General features: G+C 42.5%; 1 protein-coding gene across 3 annotated transcripts in view; it reads right to left on the bottom strand.

Annotated features, from left to right (window-relative positions):
• Positions 1-17,927, bottom strand: part of KIAA1217 (KIAA1217 ortholog) — a 399,876-nt gene that overhangs the window by 65,188 nt on the left and 316,761 nt on the right. For 2 of the 3 annotated variants that reach the window (XM_010590674.3, XM_010590677.3), the window contains exon 7: positions 2,184-2,233. In XM_010590674.3, coding sequence (XP_010588976.1) covers positions 2,184-2,233 — 50 coding nt within the window. Of the gene's footprint in view, positions 1-2,183; positions 2,234-2,743; positions 2,849-17,927 lie in introns of all 3 variants that reach the window. The other variant, XM_023548864.2, reaches the window with a different exon arrangement.

Genomic DNA, 17,927 nt, shown 5'->3' with positions numbered 1-17,927 from the left:
GTCAGGAGTTAATGAGTTAATAGATGAAAAGTACTCGCAACAGTGCCCGGCACATAGGAAGCACTCATTGACTGTTTCCTGTTATTATTATTTCATGAAAAGTGCGGAAGAGAATAAAAGTAGAACACAGAACAGCATGGACATATTTATTGGAACAACGTTATCAGATACTAATTATTTCTGGAATGGGATCCAGTGGGAGAGAACGTTTTAGTGTTTAGCAGGTTCCTTGCTTTTTCCCTGTTAAGTTTTCAATAGATAAGAAAGCATACAAGTGAAGAAATCTCAGAATAAATTGGCAACTGCTCTGAAAACAAGTTTAGCAATTTCCACAAAATAAAAACAATTCTGGCGTCAATCAAGGCCACCTGACTGACTTCTAACGGATCACATCAGCATTCTGGAGTGACATAAGAGCCAGCCCTGCTCATCTTACAGCTGAACAGACTAGGTGCAGCCAGCCCAGTGCAGGACCACGACCAGTGAAGGTCTAAACTTAAGTCTAAAATTCTGTCCTTTTAACCAGGCTGCACAGAACTAGTATATGTGGCTTCCCCAAATTAGAGGTTTCATCCCACTTGCCATATGTTTCCTGTGTAATTTCATAGTTGAACATGTCCCTGGCTAACAATTTCTACTTCTAACCCAATGGGAGGGAAGATTTCTTGAGAGAGGCCTGCCTTGAGCCTGCAGGATAAAACATTCATCAAATATACCAGGATACTAGTCAACTCTATTAGGAATGTAATTGGGTCCTCTTTCTGGAAAAGCTGGCATTTAATAAGCGGGCCCTGTTCCAAGTATATCTTCTTCTCCTGCCTGGACCACTGGTCACTTACTGTCTACTTTTATAATCCATTCCCATATGCATATGGGCTGTGGTTCTGTCCCAGAGCAAAGCCTTCCAGTGGCTTCACGTCACACTTAGAATTATATCTAAATTCCTGACCGCGCCATTTGCACATGCGGCTCTTCCCCTCCCTCTTCACTTACCTAGGTCCTGCTCACCCACCAGATCTCAGTTTTTGACACTTCTTCAAAGAAGTGCTTCTTGGTGCAGATTACACCTGTTGGTAACATTCATGCTGCACTTCTTTTTAATACTTAACACACATAAAATTACTTGTTCCATGTTATGGACTGAATTGCGTCTCCCTTAAAACACGTGTTGAATTCCTAACCCTTGTAACATGGGTGTGATCCTGTTTGGAAATGCGTTTTTCCTTTTCTTATGTTAGAGAGGTCATACCTGTGGAGGATGGATCCTAAGTCTAATCACTTCAGAGTTATAAAAAAAAGAGCAGAATAGGCACAGAGACACACAGGGTACGATGCCATGTGAAGACAAACACACGTGGCAGATGCATCTATGAATCCAGAACTCCAAGGATTGCTGGCAGTTACTAGAAACTGAAACAGACAAAGAAGGATCTTCCCCCAGAGCCACACCCTGAATTTAGACTTCTAGACTCCTTAACTGTGAAAAATAAATTTCTGTTCTTTAAAGTCACCCACTTGCGGTATTTTTTTATTATGTCGGTACTAGTAACTATGACATTCCAGGTTTATCTCCCTGCAAGATTCTAAGTTCTACGCAAACAGCACTGGGTCTGAATGATGCCACTGTATCCACTATTCTTGCCCAGTACTGGGTACATGAATAAATATTTGTTGAATGTATGGCCATATATGTAAATGGATAAATGAGTGACAAAGTGAGTGAATGAACGGAGCCTGAAGGGAGAGCACAAGGCTTAGCTCCCAAATTAATAACTAATTTGGAATTTCAGCTTTAGGAAGGAAGGCATTGCAGGGTAAGGAGCTATCCCAGAGTCTCTGAAATCACACCAAATAGGAGAAAAAGTGAGAAAGGTTAAATCCTGAAACAAGCCAGGTCAGGTCACTTACTTTGCACACATCATCAGGAAAGACTAATCATTAGAGAAGGATATGTTTGTTAGAGGGTCAGTGAAAGCGAGGGAAATGCTCAGTGAGATGGATTGACACAATAACCTCAACAATGGACTCAAACATACCGACCATCGTGAAGATGGCCCAGGAGCAGGCAACGTTTCGTTCTGTTATATGTGGAGTCATCATGAATTAGAGCCGACTGCACGGCAACTAAGAACAACAAATAAAAGGCAGCCGGCAGGCCTCCTGGAGTTCCAAACGACACTTACCTGCACTATCCATGTGGTTCTTACTGGCTGTGGTTTTCATCATTTTCTCACTGAATAAAAGAAAAAAAGAGTCAGCTTATACAGTTTCCAAAATGCTTTTTGTTGTTGCCCCTTGCATCCACTAGTCTAAGCAATCAGCAGAAGCTAGTGATGGTATTAAGCAATGAGGATACTTTGACATCAGCACCACTAGCGGCAGAGATGGAAAAGGCTTCCCCAGTGTGCACCTGACCCCACTGGTGGGATGCAGCTGAGAGCGGTCATGAGCGTCAGGATGGTGTGGAGACACGTGGATGGTGGGTGCAGGCACTGGCAGTGCAGCCCCCATGAGAGCCACATGCACTGGGAAGCCCATTTACGGTACCCTTCTTGGGCCGAAGTGTTACCTTTGACCAAGAATTACCGGAAAAAAACAAACAAACCCATGATTCATAGAGATGTGCATATTTTCAGCCTTGAAATGATTAAAAGAAAACTGATTTGAATGAATGAGTTCTTTAATGATTAAAGAGAAACAGATTTAATTATGGTTTCATTGGTTTGCTTTCTTTCTTTTTTACCTAGATGCATCTTTGCTATTACTTGTAATTTGCCCTTTAAAAAGCGCGGACTGAACAAGACCAGTTAAACTGGCAATCTGTTTCTCCATGGCTTGCATCCTCTCTCTGTAAAACAAGAGAATCATTTGTTAAAGCTATATTGACTTTCCGACCAGTTTTTCTAGCTGAATGATCACGTAAGGGTTGTAAAAGTTACCCCCTAAGAGGCTGTCAAAGTTTACGATAGCCTGGCTCTGGGACCATAACGAGCCTGCAAATCCCCGGCCAGCCAAGATCAAGATTCGATGATCAGAGTCCAGTGTTAACACAGTGATCTCGCTGAGAAGGCACTGCACAGACCAGAAATGGCCTCCTGGAAGCCAGGAAACGTCTCCCTCAGAAAGAATTCTGTTTGCATGTCACGTGTTTTTGAGCCTCTCGGTCCTGCTTCCACAGACCTCCAGTTGTTGCGGAGTCAAACTCTGACTCATGGCACCCCCATGTGTGTCACAGTAGAACTGTGCTCCATAGGGGTCTTTGTGTTTTCCTTTTTTTTTTTTTTATTGTGCTTTAAGTGAAAGTTTACAGTTCAAGTTAGTTTCTCATGCAAAAATTTATACACTATGTGACCCTAGTTGCTCTCCCTATAATGTGACAGCACACTCCTCCTTTCCACCCCCGATTTCCCGTGTCCATTCAACCAGCTCCTGTCCCTTTCTGCCTTCTCATCTTGCCTCCAGAAAGGAGCTGCCCATTTAGTCTCATGTATCTACTTAGCACACTCCTCATGAGTATCATTTTATGTCTTACAGTCCAGTCTAATCTCCATAGGGTTTTTAATGGCTGATTTTTCAGAAGTCAATTGCCATGCCTTTCTTCCAATGTGCCTCTGGGTGGACTTGAATCTCCAACCTTTCAGTTAGCAACCCAGCGTTAACCAATTGCACCTCTCAGAAGCTCCTTTCATAGTTTACCTGGTGCAAAAGAGCCTTTGTAATCTGGCACTGTCCTAAATCAGCTGTCACTCACTGGTGCTCACTTAAAGGCTGTTCTCCTCAGCTGGGAGATGGCTGCTTGATTTTGGTGTAAATGTTGAAGATGTTTGCCCTGCGTGTAGTAAAACTTGTTTTTTAGCCCGAGGGCAATGCAAACAAATGTCTCTTATTAAGACCATGGAAAATAGGATCGAAATCAGCATATGATTTGGAGACTGAGGATGCTCAATCTGATGTCCCAGAAACGTCAACCTGGAGGCTTCCGAAAGAGCAAGGAGGAAAACAAATGTCCCTAACAAATTGGTCACCTCAAGACGTTACTGAAAAACACCCCTAATTATTTACTATGTAAGATACTCTATCTCATCTGCTTAACAATTACTAGCCTCTGACTTTAGAATTTCATGCATTTTTTTTTAAGTTTAAAATGGATGGTTCCATCGTAATGCTGAGCTTCCTGGAGGTAAGTCATGTGCAGTGGATAGTTAACGGCGGTAAACTAAGTCCAGCAGAGGGGTACTACACATGCTCACCTCGGGTGAACTCAGTTACACATACTTAGCAGTTAAAAAGATAAAGGCTCTATACATGCTATGTTGAACATGAACCTTGAAAACATTATGCTGAGTGAAATAAGTCAGATACGAAAGGACAAATATTGTATGAGGCCACTTATATGGGACGTCCAGAATACACAAATGCATAGAGACAAAAGGAGATTAGTGGTTACCAGGGATTGGGGAGGACTGGGCGCTATATTGTGCAAGGAGTACTGAGTTTCTGTTAGGGGTGATGAAAAAGTTTTGAAAATAGACAGTGGTGAGAGTTGTAATTATCACTGAATTGTACACTTAAAATGATTAAAATGGCAGATTTCATGTTACATATATTTTGCCACACACATACACACCACAATGAAAGGAGAAAGGACACGATAGTTAAAATAGTGTGGGTGTCTCACCTGCCATTCCACCCCTCGAGTGGGTGTCCTAGCGTGAGCTTGAGATTAGAAGTGCACCTGCTCTTCACTGTGACTCTCAGTTCCACATGCATCTGGGACTGTGAGCATATCACCGTTGTGATGGGGATTCCTATGCTGAAATAGTCTATTCAGCCACCCTGACTTTTAAATACAAGCCAACTGCTTTACTGGGTGCTCGATGGAAAAATGATGGTGTCCTGCTCAATCATTAGAAAAAGAATAACTTGTTACCTTGGACTTATCTTGAACTTTACGGTTATCAAGGGGATTTTCAAGGGCAATTTTGACCAAACCAAAGATTTTAGTGTTGTATTTTGCTTTTGAAACATAACCTGTAGCACCATATGAAACACTGAGCGTAACTTCACAAATGCAAGCTTCTGACTTAGAATTCTATGTGTTCCCGCCCGCAGCACTTTGGTTTAAAATGGATGCTTCCGTCATACTACTGAGCTTCTTGGACCTAAGTCACACAATGTGGAAGGTTAGAAAAAAAAGAAAACCCACTGCCATTGAGTCAATTGTGACTCATAACGACCCTATAGACAGAGCAGAACAGCCCCAAAGTTTCCAAGGAGTGGCTGTGGATTCGAACTGTGGACCTTTTGGTTAGCAGCCGAGCTCTTAACCACTGGAAGGCTAATGCTTGTAAACTTACTAAGAAAAAGTAACAATATTAATAATGTCAACATTATTATCTCTCTATTCCAATTGTATGGAGAGAAAGGCTTTTAACCATGAGGGTAGAATTGCATCTCCACAGAGTGACTTCCCAAGTGTTTCCCGGCATATCATTGCACGTTAAACTCCTGAGCTATTGGGCACTCTAAGTCATACCTGTGCTGTTGGCTTCCTCTTTGCCATGAAGTGGTCCATACGTCAAAGAGAAAAATTAGTAAGAAATCTACTAAAGAAAGTAGGTTAGCACACACACATTGAAAACCCCAAGTTTAATAGGCCCAAATCACAATGGCATCTCAGAGACGATGGGTATGGTGGCTGATTATGTTGCCCACTCATATGAAAAATAGGGACCCATACACACCAGCTCCTGTGAAATGAATGTCCTTCAACAGGAACCACTCAGTACCAGAGAAAGTTGTCCAGTGCCCTCATTCACCCCACAGGGCGCTGTCCACAATGGAGCTGTAAGCCGCACTCCTGACTCTGAGTGTGGAAATGTATTCAGAGCTATCTTGAGATGCTCTAGTTTACTGCTGTTAGGCAAATGCAACAGATATCTTTTTTTAAAAAAAGAATGGCAGGCTTGAGCATTGTGCTCTTTTAAGAGCTATCTATATGGGATCAAATTGATAACAGCAACTTGAAAGATTAGATAAGCAATTTAGGGGGCAGTGAGTTTATGATAATGGAGGAGGAACGATTCGGAAAAGGAGGGTAAGAATGGTTGTACGACTTGAAGATTGTAATTAATGTCACTGAATTGTACATGTGGAAATTGTTGAATTAGTGAATGGTTGGCTGTAGTATATTCTCAACAACAACAAAAAATAGTTTTTTTTTAAAAAAAAAGCATGGCATGACATCTTTAGGCCCCGGGCAACTTCAATTAGGAAGTGGCTTAAAGAGCTTTGTGAAAGCTAGAATGTAGGACAGGAAGGAATTGGCACAACCTAAGTACACACAGAAGACAGTAATACTAAGAAATCCACGAAGTAGGTAAGTCTATGGCTATGGAGAATAAAAGAGAATCTGAGAGGAGGGAAATGGCAGAAAGGAGTCCCCGGATTCCAACACTGACCATGGGCGCTGTTCAGCCTACAGCTTTCATTACCTTGTTCTTTTTGATCCCTCTCTGGTCAACAGCTTTCATTACCTTGTCCAACAAAGGAGAGCAGTGTCATTAAAAACAGAAACAACACACTCAGGCCATTCCAGACAAAGAACATTGATCTTCAATTGATTTATCATCTGGGTTAAAATTACTAAATTTTAAGGCTTAGTTTGGGCCTAAGGCTTTAAACAAGTCTTTGGAGTTCCTCAGCTGCTAACTGAAAGGGTGGTAGTCCGAGTCCATTCAGAGGCACCCTACAAGACAGGCCTGGTGATCTACTTTTAAAAAATCAACCACCGAAAACCCAGTGGAGCACAATTCTACTCTGATACACATGGGGTCACGCTTAGTTCGAATCAACTTGAAGGCAACTATTTTTTTGTGTGTGTGTGTGTGTGTGTGTGTGTGTTTTCCTTGGCTCAGTGGGTAGTAGGTATTTCCCCTGGGATTCTTCCCCCTGACTATAGTTTTAGGATGCAGAGAAATACAACCCCAAAATAACATCCTACTCTCCAAGGATGATATTGATACAATTGCAGAACTGCCCAGGATAAAGTTTGGATGCTTTGGAGCAGAGCCCTATACTATGTCCAGGTATGCATTCACACGCTGGGCTCTCTGTTTTGTATATACAAAGAAGGGAGTGAACGCTGTCTGGGTGGGCTTCTTCTAGCTGGGGGCCACCACGAAGGAGGCATGATCTGTCAGAGACACTGGGTCAGGTGGCTGCTCACCCGATGTCCTTGTCTGAGAATTCAGAACACTCGAGTTTGATGCGGAGGAGGGGGAAGTTCTCTCCCATTCCCCAAGAACACAGGGTGCTCGTTATGGATGTGTACTGCACGCTCTCGGCCAAAACCACTTTACGAAAATACAATTCTTTTGACACATGATAATGAGAAAACTTTTTCCCTCCTATTTAATCATCAAAGTGTTTCTGGTTTCAGGATTCATTTGAGGGAGATTATCTGATTTATAAATTCATAAATAAGATTGTCTTTCCATTTCATGGCTGGTAATCTGGAAACAATTTTATGGTTTAACTAAATTATAGCAACTGGAAACGTATGCAGCCTTCTCCATGATGAAATGTTATGAAATACGTTTTAATGTGAAAGGGGAAAAAGAAAAATGCAGTGGAAGACGAGAAATTAAGTAGTACCCTGTCATTTTATCACAGTGGCAATTTTACAGCGATCACCGGAATATTAACGATGCTTACGCTAATTCTTGCCAATATCACTTGGTTTAAGATATTACAGGGCTGGTATAATTACTGTTGAAAAATGGTTTAAAAGTGATTTCATAACCCATTCTATATCATTCCATAAACCATATTTATGTGATTAGTATGTGTGGTTAACTACTCATTTAGTGCCATAAATCAGCCTGTCTGAATGAATCTTCTCGGGGGCCCAAACACACTATTAATAAAGAAATTCAAGTCAAATCCAGGAAAAGGGCCAAGCCTAGTGTTTGAAATCATAGCTCTCCCACCATCTTTCCTGCAAGCTCCAGGTCTGTCTGCAAGGATGAAGCAAAACCCACACTGCTCAGTCTTTCTCTACTTCGTCAGAGCACAGGAAAGAAAAAAAAATCTGTGTTCGGGGAGTATTTTTAGCCAGTGACTTCACTTATACAACTTCTTGATTCAAGTTTTCACCTTTCAATGTTTTTTTTTAACTAGGGACTTGTCTTTGCATTGACTAAGGCCTCATTAAACCTGACTTAAGTCCTATCTACATATCTAAGAATACCATTTTATATCATTCCATAAACCATATTTATGGCAACTAAAAAAACAAGTCAACACTTTAACAACGAGGCGACCGGTAATTCCCTAATGATGAATCTCAAAGACTATGCTTTTAAATATCCAGAAGAGGCACTGGAGGAGCTGGCTGGAAGCAGCCAGCCAAGCCGACGTGATCTATCTTGGCTAGAGACATTAGCCTTCCAACCAGAGTTACTAACCAGGGCAACCAGTGGTGTAGGAGGATCCATCCCAAGGACAGCAGTGATGGCTGGCATCCTCAGAGTACTCACCAGGTGGCCTCTCAACTTGCTTCTGGCTCTAATATTTTGCAATTTTATCTGTTCTTTCTCATTATCTCGCATCTCTCTGACCCCAGTGAAAGTAACACGTATTAGAACCACTTTTCAGTGAGTCAGTCAAAAAGTATTGTGAGCACGAAACATGAACTAGGCTTCACGCTGGAGTCCCTGGGTGGCGCAAGTGGTTAAGTTCTCAGCTGCTAAGAGAAAGTTTGAATGTTCGAGTCCATCCAGAGTCACCTCAGAAGAAACGCCTGGCAATCTACTTCCAAAATATCAGCCTTTGAAAACCCCATGGAGCACAGTTTTACTCTGATACACGTGGGGTCGCCAGGAGTTGCAGTCAACTTGAAGGCAACTGGTGGTGGCTGCATGTTAGCTGCTGTGGACACAGCTGTGAACAAAGTACCATCGTCGTTAAGCAGTGCCTTCCCTTCAAAAAGTCAATTGTTTTTTAGGAGAACTCTAACTGATCTAAAACCCTTTACACTTGGCAGTGCTGAAGGCCTTTTACAGACTTAAATGGTGAACAGGTTTAAAGCTATGCCGTTGTTTGCTCACGCTCTGATTCTTTGGTATGAGGGGAAAAAAAAACCCCAAAGTAATTAAAAACACTGTTTGTAGATGAGTTGAACAAAATCCTGGAACTCAAATTATCTCAATTTTTGGGAAAGCTTCAAATACGACCCTGAGCAATGAACTTTCTGTTTTTGCCCAAAGTTAACCTGTTGGTGAAAAAGCTGTGTATCTAAAGAAATTCTTCTGGAAACTCCTAAAAGACTTAACTTCTCTTTGATACATCTGGATTTATTGGGGAGACGCTGCAGTTGGTGAAGGCTATAATGTGGTCTACAATGATTAAAAAAAAAAAATTGTACCTTTCAATATCTTAATATCTCACATTGCCCCCCAACACTGCACCAGCCCCTTAGGGGGCAATGGCCAGGTCTTGAGCTTGTTTTTACATCCTCAGAGTATCCACATGAGGACTGAGCACACAGAGGGTAGCAAAGGAATACCTTTTATAGCCCTGTGCCTGAGGGCTGCTACTTTCCCCTCTGCTCTTTAAGGAAAGAGAAGGCAGGCTAGATATGTATATTCCATCTTCCCTATCCCCACTTCAATCAGTTGTGCTATTCAATCTCTCAACATTTCCTCCACTTCTAAATTCTGTATTACTCATCCTTAAGTCCCCTATCAGTATCAGGAAATTCCCTGTCTCCTTGGATGACTTCAGCATGGAAAGTAGATCTCCTCTCTGTCACCCCCCAGTCCATCAGGCTTTTGTAGTTTTAACGTGTGCACTAATAACCCTTTCAAAAGTTTGTCATTGTAGACCCTCAAACTCTTCTTCACAGCCATACTCTGACCTAGAATAATTGCCTGGAAAGGTTATACCATCTAGGTCTGAAATGCCGAAATCCCCTTTAAGTATCGCAATTTTCTGTTATCTTCAGTTCTCTTACTCATACACGCTAGCTCTCTACCTACACCCTGGCCTTGACTTCCTCCACCCCAGACATCAATACTGTCTGAAAAGTCCCTGTTAATTTTTTCTGCTTCTTGCCCACGTGGACCCCACACATTCTCACCAGAATACTGACTGGAGTCTCTTACTTCTAGGCCCTTTCCCTGCCTTGCCATTCTTATTGCTAGACTGACCTTGGAGCAGGCAAATAAATGAGAAGAGACAGCTTCCTGTATTCCTTCTATTTCCTCAGATGTCACTTTCTTTTGGTGATGCTTCAAGGAGCTATGGCTGCTAACCGAAAGGTCAGCAGTTGGAACCCACCAGCCACTACTTGGAAACCCTAGGGTTGCTATGAGTCAGAAGCAACAAGACAGCAATGGGTTTTCAAGGAGGCAGATTGGGAGAAACCTCTCATTAGGGAACCAGGTTTTTCCAAGTGAGGAAAGAGATAATAGCCAAACCAGAGGTGTTCATCTAAAATCCGTTGGAATGCTCTGGCTCTACGTTTGACTTATGACCCGTGAAGAATATACATTTAATAACACCTGTAAAAAAAATAATAGGCAAAAACTGAGCCCCATTTATAAAAAAATTTGTTATCACTGAGTCAACACTGACTCATGGTGACTCCATGGGTGTCAGAGTAGAACTGTGCTCCACAGGGCTTTCAATGGCTGATTTTTCAGAAATAGATCTCCCAGACCTTTCTTCTGAGGCACTTCCGGGTGGACTTGAGCCTCCAACCTTCCAGTTAGCAGTTTAGTGTACTGTTTGCAGTACCCAGGGACTCTGCCCCATTTACAAGGATCTGGCCTTTTCTCAAGGAGTCTTTGTGGCTCAGTAGTTAAGTGTGTGGCTGCTAACTGAAAGGCTGGTTGTTTGAGCCCACCAGCCACTCTGCAGGAGAAAGAGGTGGTAATCTGCTTCCATAAAGATTACAGCCTGGGAAACCCTGTGGGGCATTTCTACTCTGCCCTATAGGGTGGCTATGAGTCAGCTTCAATTCAATGGCAAAGAGTAAACGGGTTCATCTTTTCTCACAACTTTATGGAGACTTTGAGAGAATGAAAGTTTATAATGAATTTCTATAATGAGATGTGAAGAGCAAGTGCCGTGGAGATGCTGATATTCCCTCTAGCAAATAGCTCTTCACTAGTAACTAGTGCTGTTTATTTTCCTAAATGCCTCGGGCAACATCAACTTCAATTCAGTTCAATAACCATTATTGAGTAGAAGCACTGTGATAGGTGCTGGGGATAAAAAAAAAAAAAAAAAAACAAGCAAAAATCTTTCTTCTTGACCCCAGACTTCAGCCGATCCTGCCTGGGTGGGGCACAGATGACCATACACAACCATGATTCAGTGGGGTGTGTATGCTCTTAGCGGTATCAACAAAGCACTTCTGGGTCACAGAGGCGAGCAGTCAGCCTGGGGAAGAGCAATTCCTCACAAGAGGTGACATGTCAACAGGGCAGAATACACAACTGTGCTTCATAGGGTTTTCAATGGCTGATTTTTCTTTGTAAATGGACCTCCATTTTTGCCTATTTTTTTAAAACAGGTGTTATTAAAATGTATGGAGCACTGGTGGTGCAGTGGTTAAGAGCTCAGCTGCTAACCAAGAAGTTGGCAGTTCGAATCCACCAGGTGCTCCTTGGAAATTCTATGGGGCAGTTCCACTCTGTCCTATAGGGTCACTATGATCAGAATCGACTCAACAGCAACGGGTTTGGCTTATTTTTATTATTAAATGTGTATATCTACATGGGTCATAAGTCAAATGCAGAGCCAGAACATTCCATATGACTTTAGCTGAATACCTCTGGTCTGGACTTAACTAGAGGGAGGGGGAAAATGAGAAGGTTTTCTAAGGAGAGCATCTAAAGAAGGTTCTAGGGTAAGCAGAGAAGAATTAGACCAAATAAAATTTAATGGGTCTAACAGAATAGAAGCAAAAAACACTGGACCAGAAATTAATCTGGGTTTGTGCTCTGACTCTGTTACTTACAACTGTGTGACCATTCTTTCATCCATTAATTCAACAAACAAAAAACCCCGTTGCCATCGAGTCAATTACGACCCATAGCGACCCCATGCGACAGAGTAGAACGGCCCCATAGGGTTTCCAAGGAGCTTCCAGTGGATTCCAACTGCTGACCTTTTGGTTAGCAGCCAAGCTTTTAACCACTGCGCTACCAGGGCTCCACTATGTACTGGTCAATGTTTTAATCACTGGGAACACTGAAGTGAACATCCCAAAAAAAAAAAAAGTGAACACAACAGTCAACAATTTTTGCCCTCGTGGAGGTTATATCTCTCTGACAGTAAGCAAAATGCATAATAAATCTTCAACATTAATAAATATTAAGAAGAAAAAAGAGGCAGGGAAAGGGAATAGGGAGAGGCTTGAAAGTAGGTAGGGTGATCAGAGAAGACCTCCCTGAGGAAGTGAGGGAGCAACCCTGAACCCTACGTGCTGTCTCGGGGAAGAACATACCAGGCAGTGGGAAGAGCAGGTACCCCACCCCCAGCCCCATGAGGCAGGCCAGTGTGCCTGGAGTGCAGTGAATGAGGGAAGGGTTATCGGGGATGGTTTCAGAATGACAGCAGAGGGTCCGCCTTGTGAGAGCTTATGACCAGGACCATATATTTTATCATCAAATCAGAATACTTTTGAAAGCGAAAGGGAAGCTATTGGTTCTTATACAAGGACCATGGGAATCAGCCAGCACTTTTCCTGTTGAGTGGAACCCCTGGGTGATGCAAATGGTTAACGTGCACAGCTGCTAACTGAAAGGCTGGAAGCTCAAGTCCACCCAGAGGTGCCTTGGAAGAAAGGCCTGGTGATCGACTTCTGAAAAACCAGCCACTGCAACCTTATGGAGCACAGTTCTACTCTGAAACACACAGGGTTGCCATTAGTTGGAGTTGACTTGATAACACCTGGTTAAGTGGCCCCCGTCACACTAGGAAGTGCATTCTCCCTACTTCGGGGTCATTTTAAAGACTCTGGCTTTTACTCTGAGTGTGATGGGAGCCCCAGGGGAAGTATGAGCTGAGGAGGGATATGCTCTGAGTTGTTCTTCCACCATTAACATAAACTAACTGTCTCCTAAGGTTCCTATCTAATCTTTCAAGTTCCTGTTGTCACTTTGATCCCACAAATGATAGCTCTTAAAAGAGCACAATGCTCAAGGCAGAAATTTTTTACTAGTTAAGCTAAGCTATTGTTTGGTTTCAAAAGACTTCAGGAGATATTTTTGGTTTAAGGTCTAAAGATTATCTCAGGGCAATAGCTTCAGTGGCTCATCCAACCTTCATGGCTCCAGGAAGTGTGGAGTCCGTAAGAATTTAAAATTCTGTTCAGCATTTCCCCCCTTTTAATCAGGGTTCTTCTATGCAATCTTTGATCAAAAGGTTCAGTAATGATAGCTGGTGTCTGTTCTCTTTATGCCCACCACCCAAAAAATACCACGTTTGAAATTCTGCCTGATTTCAAGAATTACAGATTTTTCTAGCTGGAAGGGACTTATGTAGGACCCATAGTTCCCCATTCTGGCGCTGAGATCTTGACTGAAGCAATAAAGGCGTGGCAGGCCTGGCAAGTAGGGCAAAGCTCGGCCACACCCAGGCCTGGTGGCTTGAATATGCACAATGGATTTCCTGACATCCCAATAGTATTCTGCTCAGCACAGCAAATGCACTTGGGAAGTGCGCCACGTAGCCTTTTGTCTATTTCACAACTTCACTTTGATGCCGGCTCTTCTGGCCTGCCTCCAGGAATGATCCCAAAGCAGGGATTGGGACACAGTGGTCTCTAAGATCCAAACGGCCAGCACAGCCTCACTTCTTTCTGCAGAGAGCTACGTCAATTCATGTCATTAAAAAAAAAAAAAAAAAGCCCATTGCAGTTGAGTCGGTTCTGACTCACGGTGACCCTGTGTGTTGCAGTGTAGAACTGCTCCATAGAATAACCTTTGCTGTAATCTTTAAAGAAGCAGGTCACCAGGCCTTTCTTCTGCAGTGCCAAGCTTTAGGTTAGTAGTCAAGCACCACCAAGGGACCTTATATGTCAATAAGGGCTCCTGTTTATAGAGAATTTTCTAGTTTACAAGGTGATTTTATACTCATTTTCATTTAAACTAAACAGAACCCCTGAGAAGTAGCTATTACCTTCCCATTGTAACAGAGAAGGACACTGGGCTTAGAGACACAGGGATTTTCCTAAGGACACAGAGCTCATAGCTCTGCAAACACCCACATCCATTGTGCCCCCAGCCACAGCTCTGAGCTGCCTCCCGTGGTGACTCATGTCTAGGGTGAGGTGCTTCACTTCCTGTTGGCCCTTGGCTAGGTGACTAAAGCCTCCACTCCCCAGGCAAGCCTACACCCTGCTTTATGAAGTCATCTACTTTGCATTATCTTTCTCTTCCCTGAGGGTGCTTTTAATATTCATGCTTGGGAAGCGACACCTCATTTTCTGTACAGGCACAAGCGGGTAAGAATATCCGTTCGTTCATGTTAGGGTTTACTTGGGCACACAGCCTAATTGACCTTCAAATGAGAGCTGGTGCCAGACACTATGGGGCAATGGTCTTCATTACAAGGAGCTCTGGTGGCGCAAAAGGATAAGCTCTCAACCAGAAGGTTGGAGGTTTGAATCTACCCAGGCGCTCCATGGGAGAAAGACCTGGTGATCTGCTTCTGTAAGGATTACACCCAAGGAAACCCTGTGGAGCAGTTCTACTGCATAACACATGGAGCTGCTATGAGTCAAACTGGCTTAATGGCATCCAACAACACCTGATTACAAAGACAGAGAGAGAGAGAAAAAAAAGACAGCATGAGAATGGAAACAGCACTGGACTAGAGTGCTCTAGTTGTGGGACCTTGTAAAGTCTCTTAAATGTCCTTTCCCTTCACTAAAGTCAGGGATTAGGACACAGTGGTCTCCAAGGCCCCTTCAGGTCAGAGGATGGACAGAGATGGGGAGGAAGTATTGACTGGTCATATGAGTTGGACCTAAGCAAATGTAGTGGGCAGTTCAGACTTTTTAAGCCTACAATTTTTGAATTGCAGTTAGAGTTCAATGCATTGTTATTACTTGTTAGTCGTCATCGAGTTGGCTCCAACTCATGGTGACCCCATGTGCAACAACATAGTGTTGCCCAGTCCTGAACCATCTACACGATCATTGGCACGTTTGAGGCCAGTGTTGCGGCCATTGTGGAGTGCCTTCCAACCTAGGAGGCTCAACTTCCAGCACTGTATTGGACAATATTCTGTTATGATCCACAGAGTTTTCACTGGCTAATTTTTAGGCCATTCTTTCTAGTCTTAGTCTAGAAGCTCCAATGACACTGTCCACCATGAGTAACCTTGCTAGTATTTGAAATACTGGTGGCATAGCTTCCACCATCATAGTAATATGCAAGGTACCACAGTATGACAAACTGCACAGACCTGGCTACATCTTTGAATCATCTTATTCATGAAAAATGTGACCCAAAATTCAAAAAGAACAAATATAATCTCCACAACTTCCAATAGAACAACGACTAATCACAAGAGAGGCTAATATGTGACTCTTTAGGGCTATGAAAACCAGCTCCATCTTCAGACAAGGCCCTGGCCACACTGATTCTGCATCGATCTGATCTTACTATTTTTCAAGGAGGCTAAAACTGCACTTAGTCAATTACTCTTCACCTTGAAGAAAGAGGTTCTAGTTGTCAAGGGAAAGGAGCTTTCTGAATCTTACAGTATTTAGGTTATTCTGGTTTCAAACATAAGGCATCTGATTGACAGCACCTCATCAATATTCAAAGAGGATCCAAGAGCACATTTTAATTTGATCTAATTAGTGACAGATGATGGCTTTCCCTTTTGAGAAATTGATTTGTTTAAGGTAACACAGACACTGTGACAGTCATTCCACTGATATTTTTTATGAAATGCCCCTTGTGTAAGAGTGGGTCTATGTTCACAGGTTTGTCAGCTGGTTAAGGACCATGTTTATCAGACAGCTGTTGCCTGAACTCAGCAGTCTATGGAATGACTAACAAATAAATATTCCTTACTCATGAAGTTTTATTCTTTGAATGCAATAATACTTTAACTTATCAGCACTTTCCCCCTCTTAAAAAAAATTTTTTTTTATTCTGTTTTAGGTGAAAATTTACAGCACAAATTAGTTTCTCATCCAAAAATTTTATACACAAATTATTCTGTAGTATTAGATGCAATCCCCACAATGTATCAGCACTCTCCCCCTTTCCCTTTCCACCCTGGGTTCTCCATGTTCACTCATCCAGTTTTCCTGTCCCTTCCTGCCTTCTCGTCTTTGCTTTTGGGCAGGTGTTGCCCATTTGGTCTCACATATTTGATTGAACTAAGAAGCACGTTCCTCATGTGCATTATTGTTTAATTTTACAGGCCTGTCTAATCTTTGGCTGAAAGGTGAACTTTGGGAGTGGCATCGGTTCTGAGTTAGCAGGGTGTCTGGGGGCCATAATCGTGGAGATTCTTCCAGTCACCATCAGACCAGTAAGTCTGGTCTTTTTTTGTGAATTTGAATTTTGTTCTACATTTTTCTTCCGCTCTGCTCAGGACCCTCTATTGTGATCCCTGTCACAGTGGTCAGTGGTTGTAGTGAGGCACCATCTAGTTCTTCTGGGCTCAGGCTGGTGGAGGCTGTTTTTCATGTGGTCTATTAGTCCTTTGGGCTAATATTTTCTTTGTGTCTTTGGTGTTCTTCATTCTGCTTTGCTCTGAATGTGATAGGACCATAGGTGTATCTTAGATGGCTGCTCATAAGCTTTTAAGACCCCAGGTGGTAGTCACCAAAGTAGGATGTAGAACATTTACTTTAGGAACTATGTTATGCCAATTGAACTGGATGTCTCCCCAGACCATGATTCCCAGCCCTCAGCCCCAGTAACTCAGTGTCTCTCAAGGTGTTTGGATGTGTCTAGGGAGCTTCTATGACTTTGCCTTGATCAAGTTGTGCTAACATCCCCCACACTGAGTGTCCTCTTTCCCTTCACCAATATTAACACTTGTCTACTACTATCTAGTTAGTGATTTCCCCTCCCCACCCATCACTTCCCTTGTAACCATCAAAGATTGTTTTTTTCTGCATATAAACTTTCCTGGGGTTTTTAAAATAGTAGTCTCATGCAATATTTGTCCTTTTGTAATTGAGTTATTTCACTTGGCATAATGCCTTCCAGATGTTTTACAGATTCATCATTGTTCTTTATTGTTGCATAGTATTCCATTGTGTATACATATCCTAACTTGTTATCCATTCATCTGGATAAACATGATGGGTTAGCACTTCTTTTATTTCCAAGATTATCAAAATATATCAAGATATCATTTTTATAAGTATCATAATGGTAGAAACACAGCAGATATTAGAGGAAGACCAGTCTGTCTTTCCACCACATAATACCTTTTCATTTCACTGCGTATATACCCCTTAAATTCCAGTCCATCTCGACATTCTCATGAGGGCTCCCAGACCTGGAAAGCTCTCCCTTTTCTGAATTCAGAGCCATTACTTTCTATATCACTTCTTTGGAATTAATTATGTACAAGCAGTCCTCAAATTATAGCAGGGTTGTAATTGAAAAGTTTACTTGTACTTTCATTGTTTAGAACTTGGAATAAATGGTGGTTGGATTTCCAGCTGGCCCACAGACGCCTTTAAATATAATGCCACTGAACTGCTCTATTATTAGTCCTATAGCTGTTCCCCATTGTCTTCATGGAAAAAGTGTCCTGACTTTCCAGCTGGACTTAGAGATGCTGGGAACAGATTCCCTCCCCCTGAAGCTCCAGCCTCTGAGAGAGGTGTTCTCCCCAGTAGTGACTTGGCATTTCCTTCCTCCTCCTCTGCTTCA

Source organism: Loxodonta africana, chromosome 4 (genome assembly GCF_030014295.1).
Source record: "Loxodonta africana isolate mLoxAfr1 chromosome 4, mLoxAfr1.hap2, whole genome shotgun sequence".
NCBI classification, from domain to species: Eukaryota; Metazoa; Chordata; class Mammalia; order Proboscidea; family Elephantidae; genus Loxodonta; species Loxodonta africana.
The sequence above is the reverse complement of the archived record's forward strand: the minus strand, read 5'-3'. Positions and strand labels throughout refer to the sequence as shown.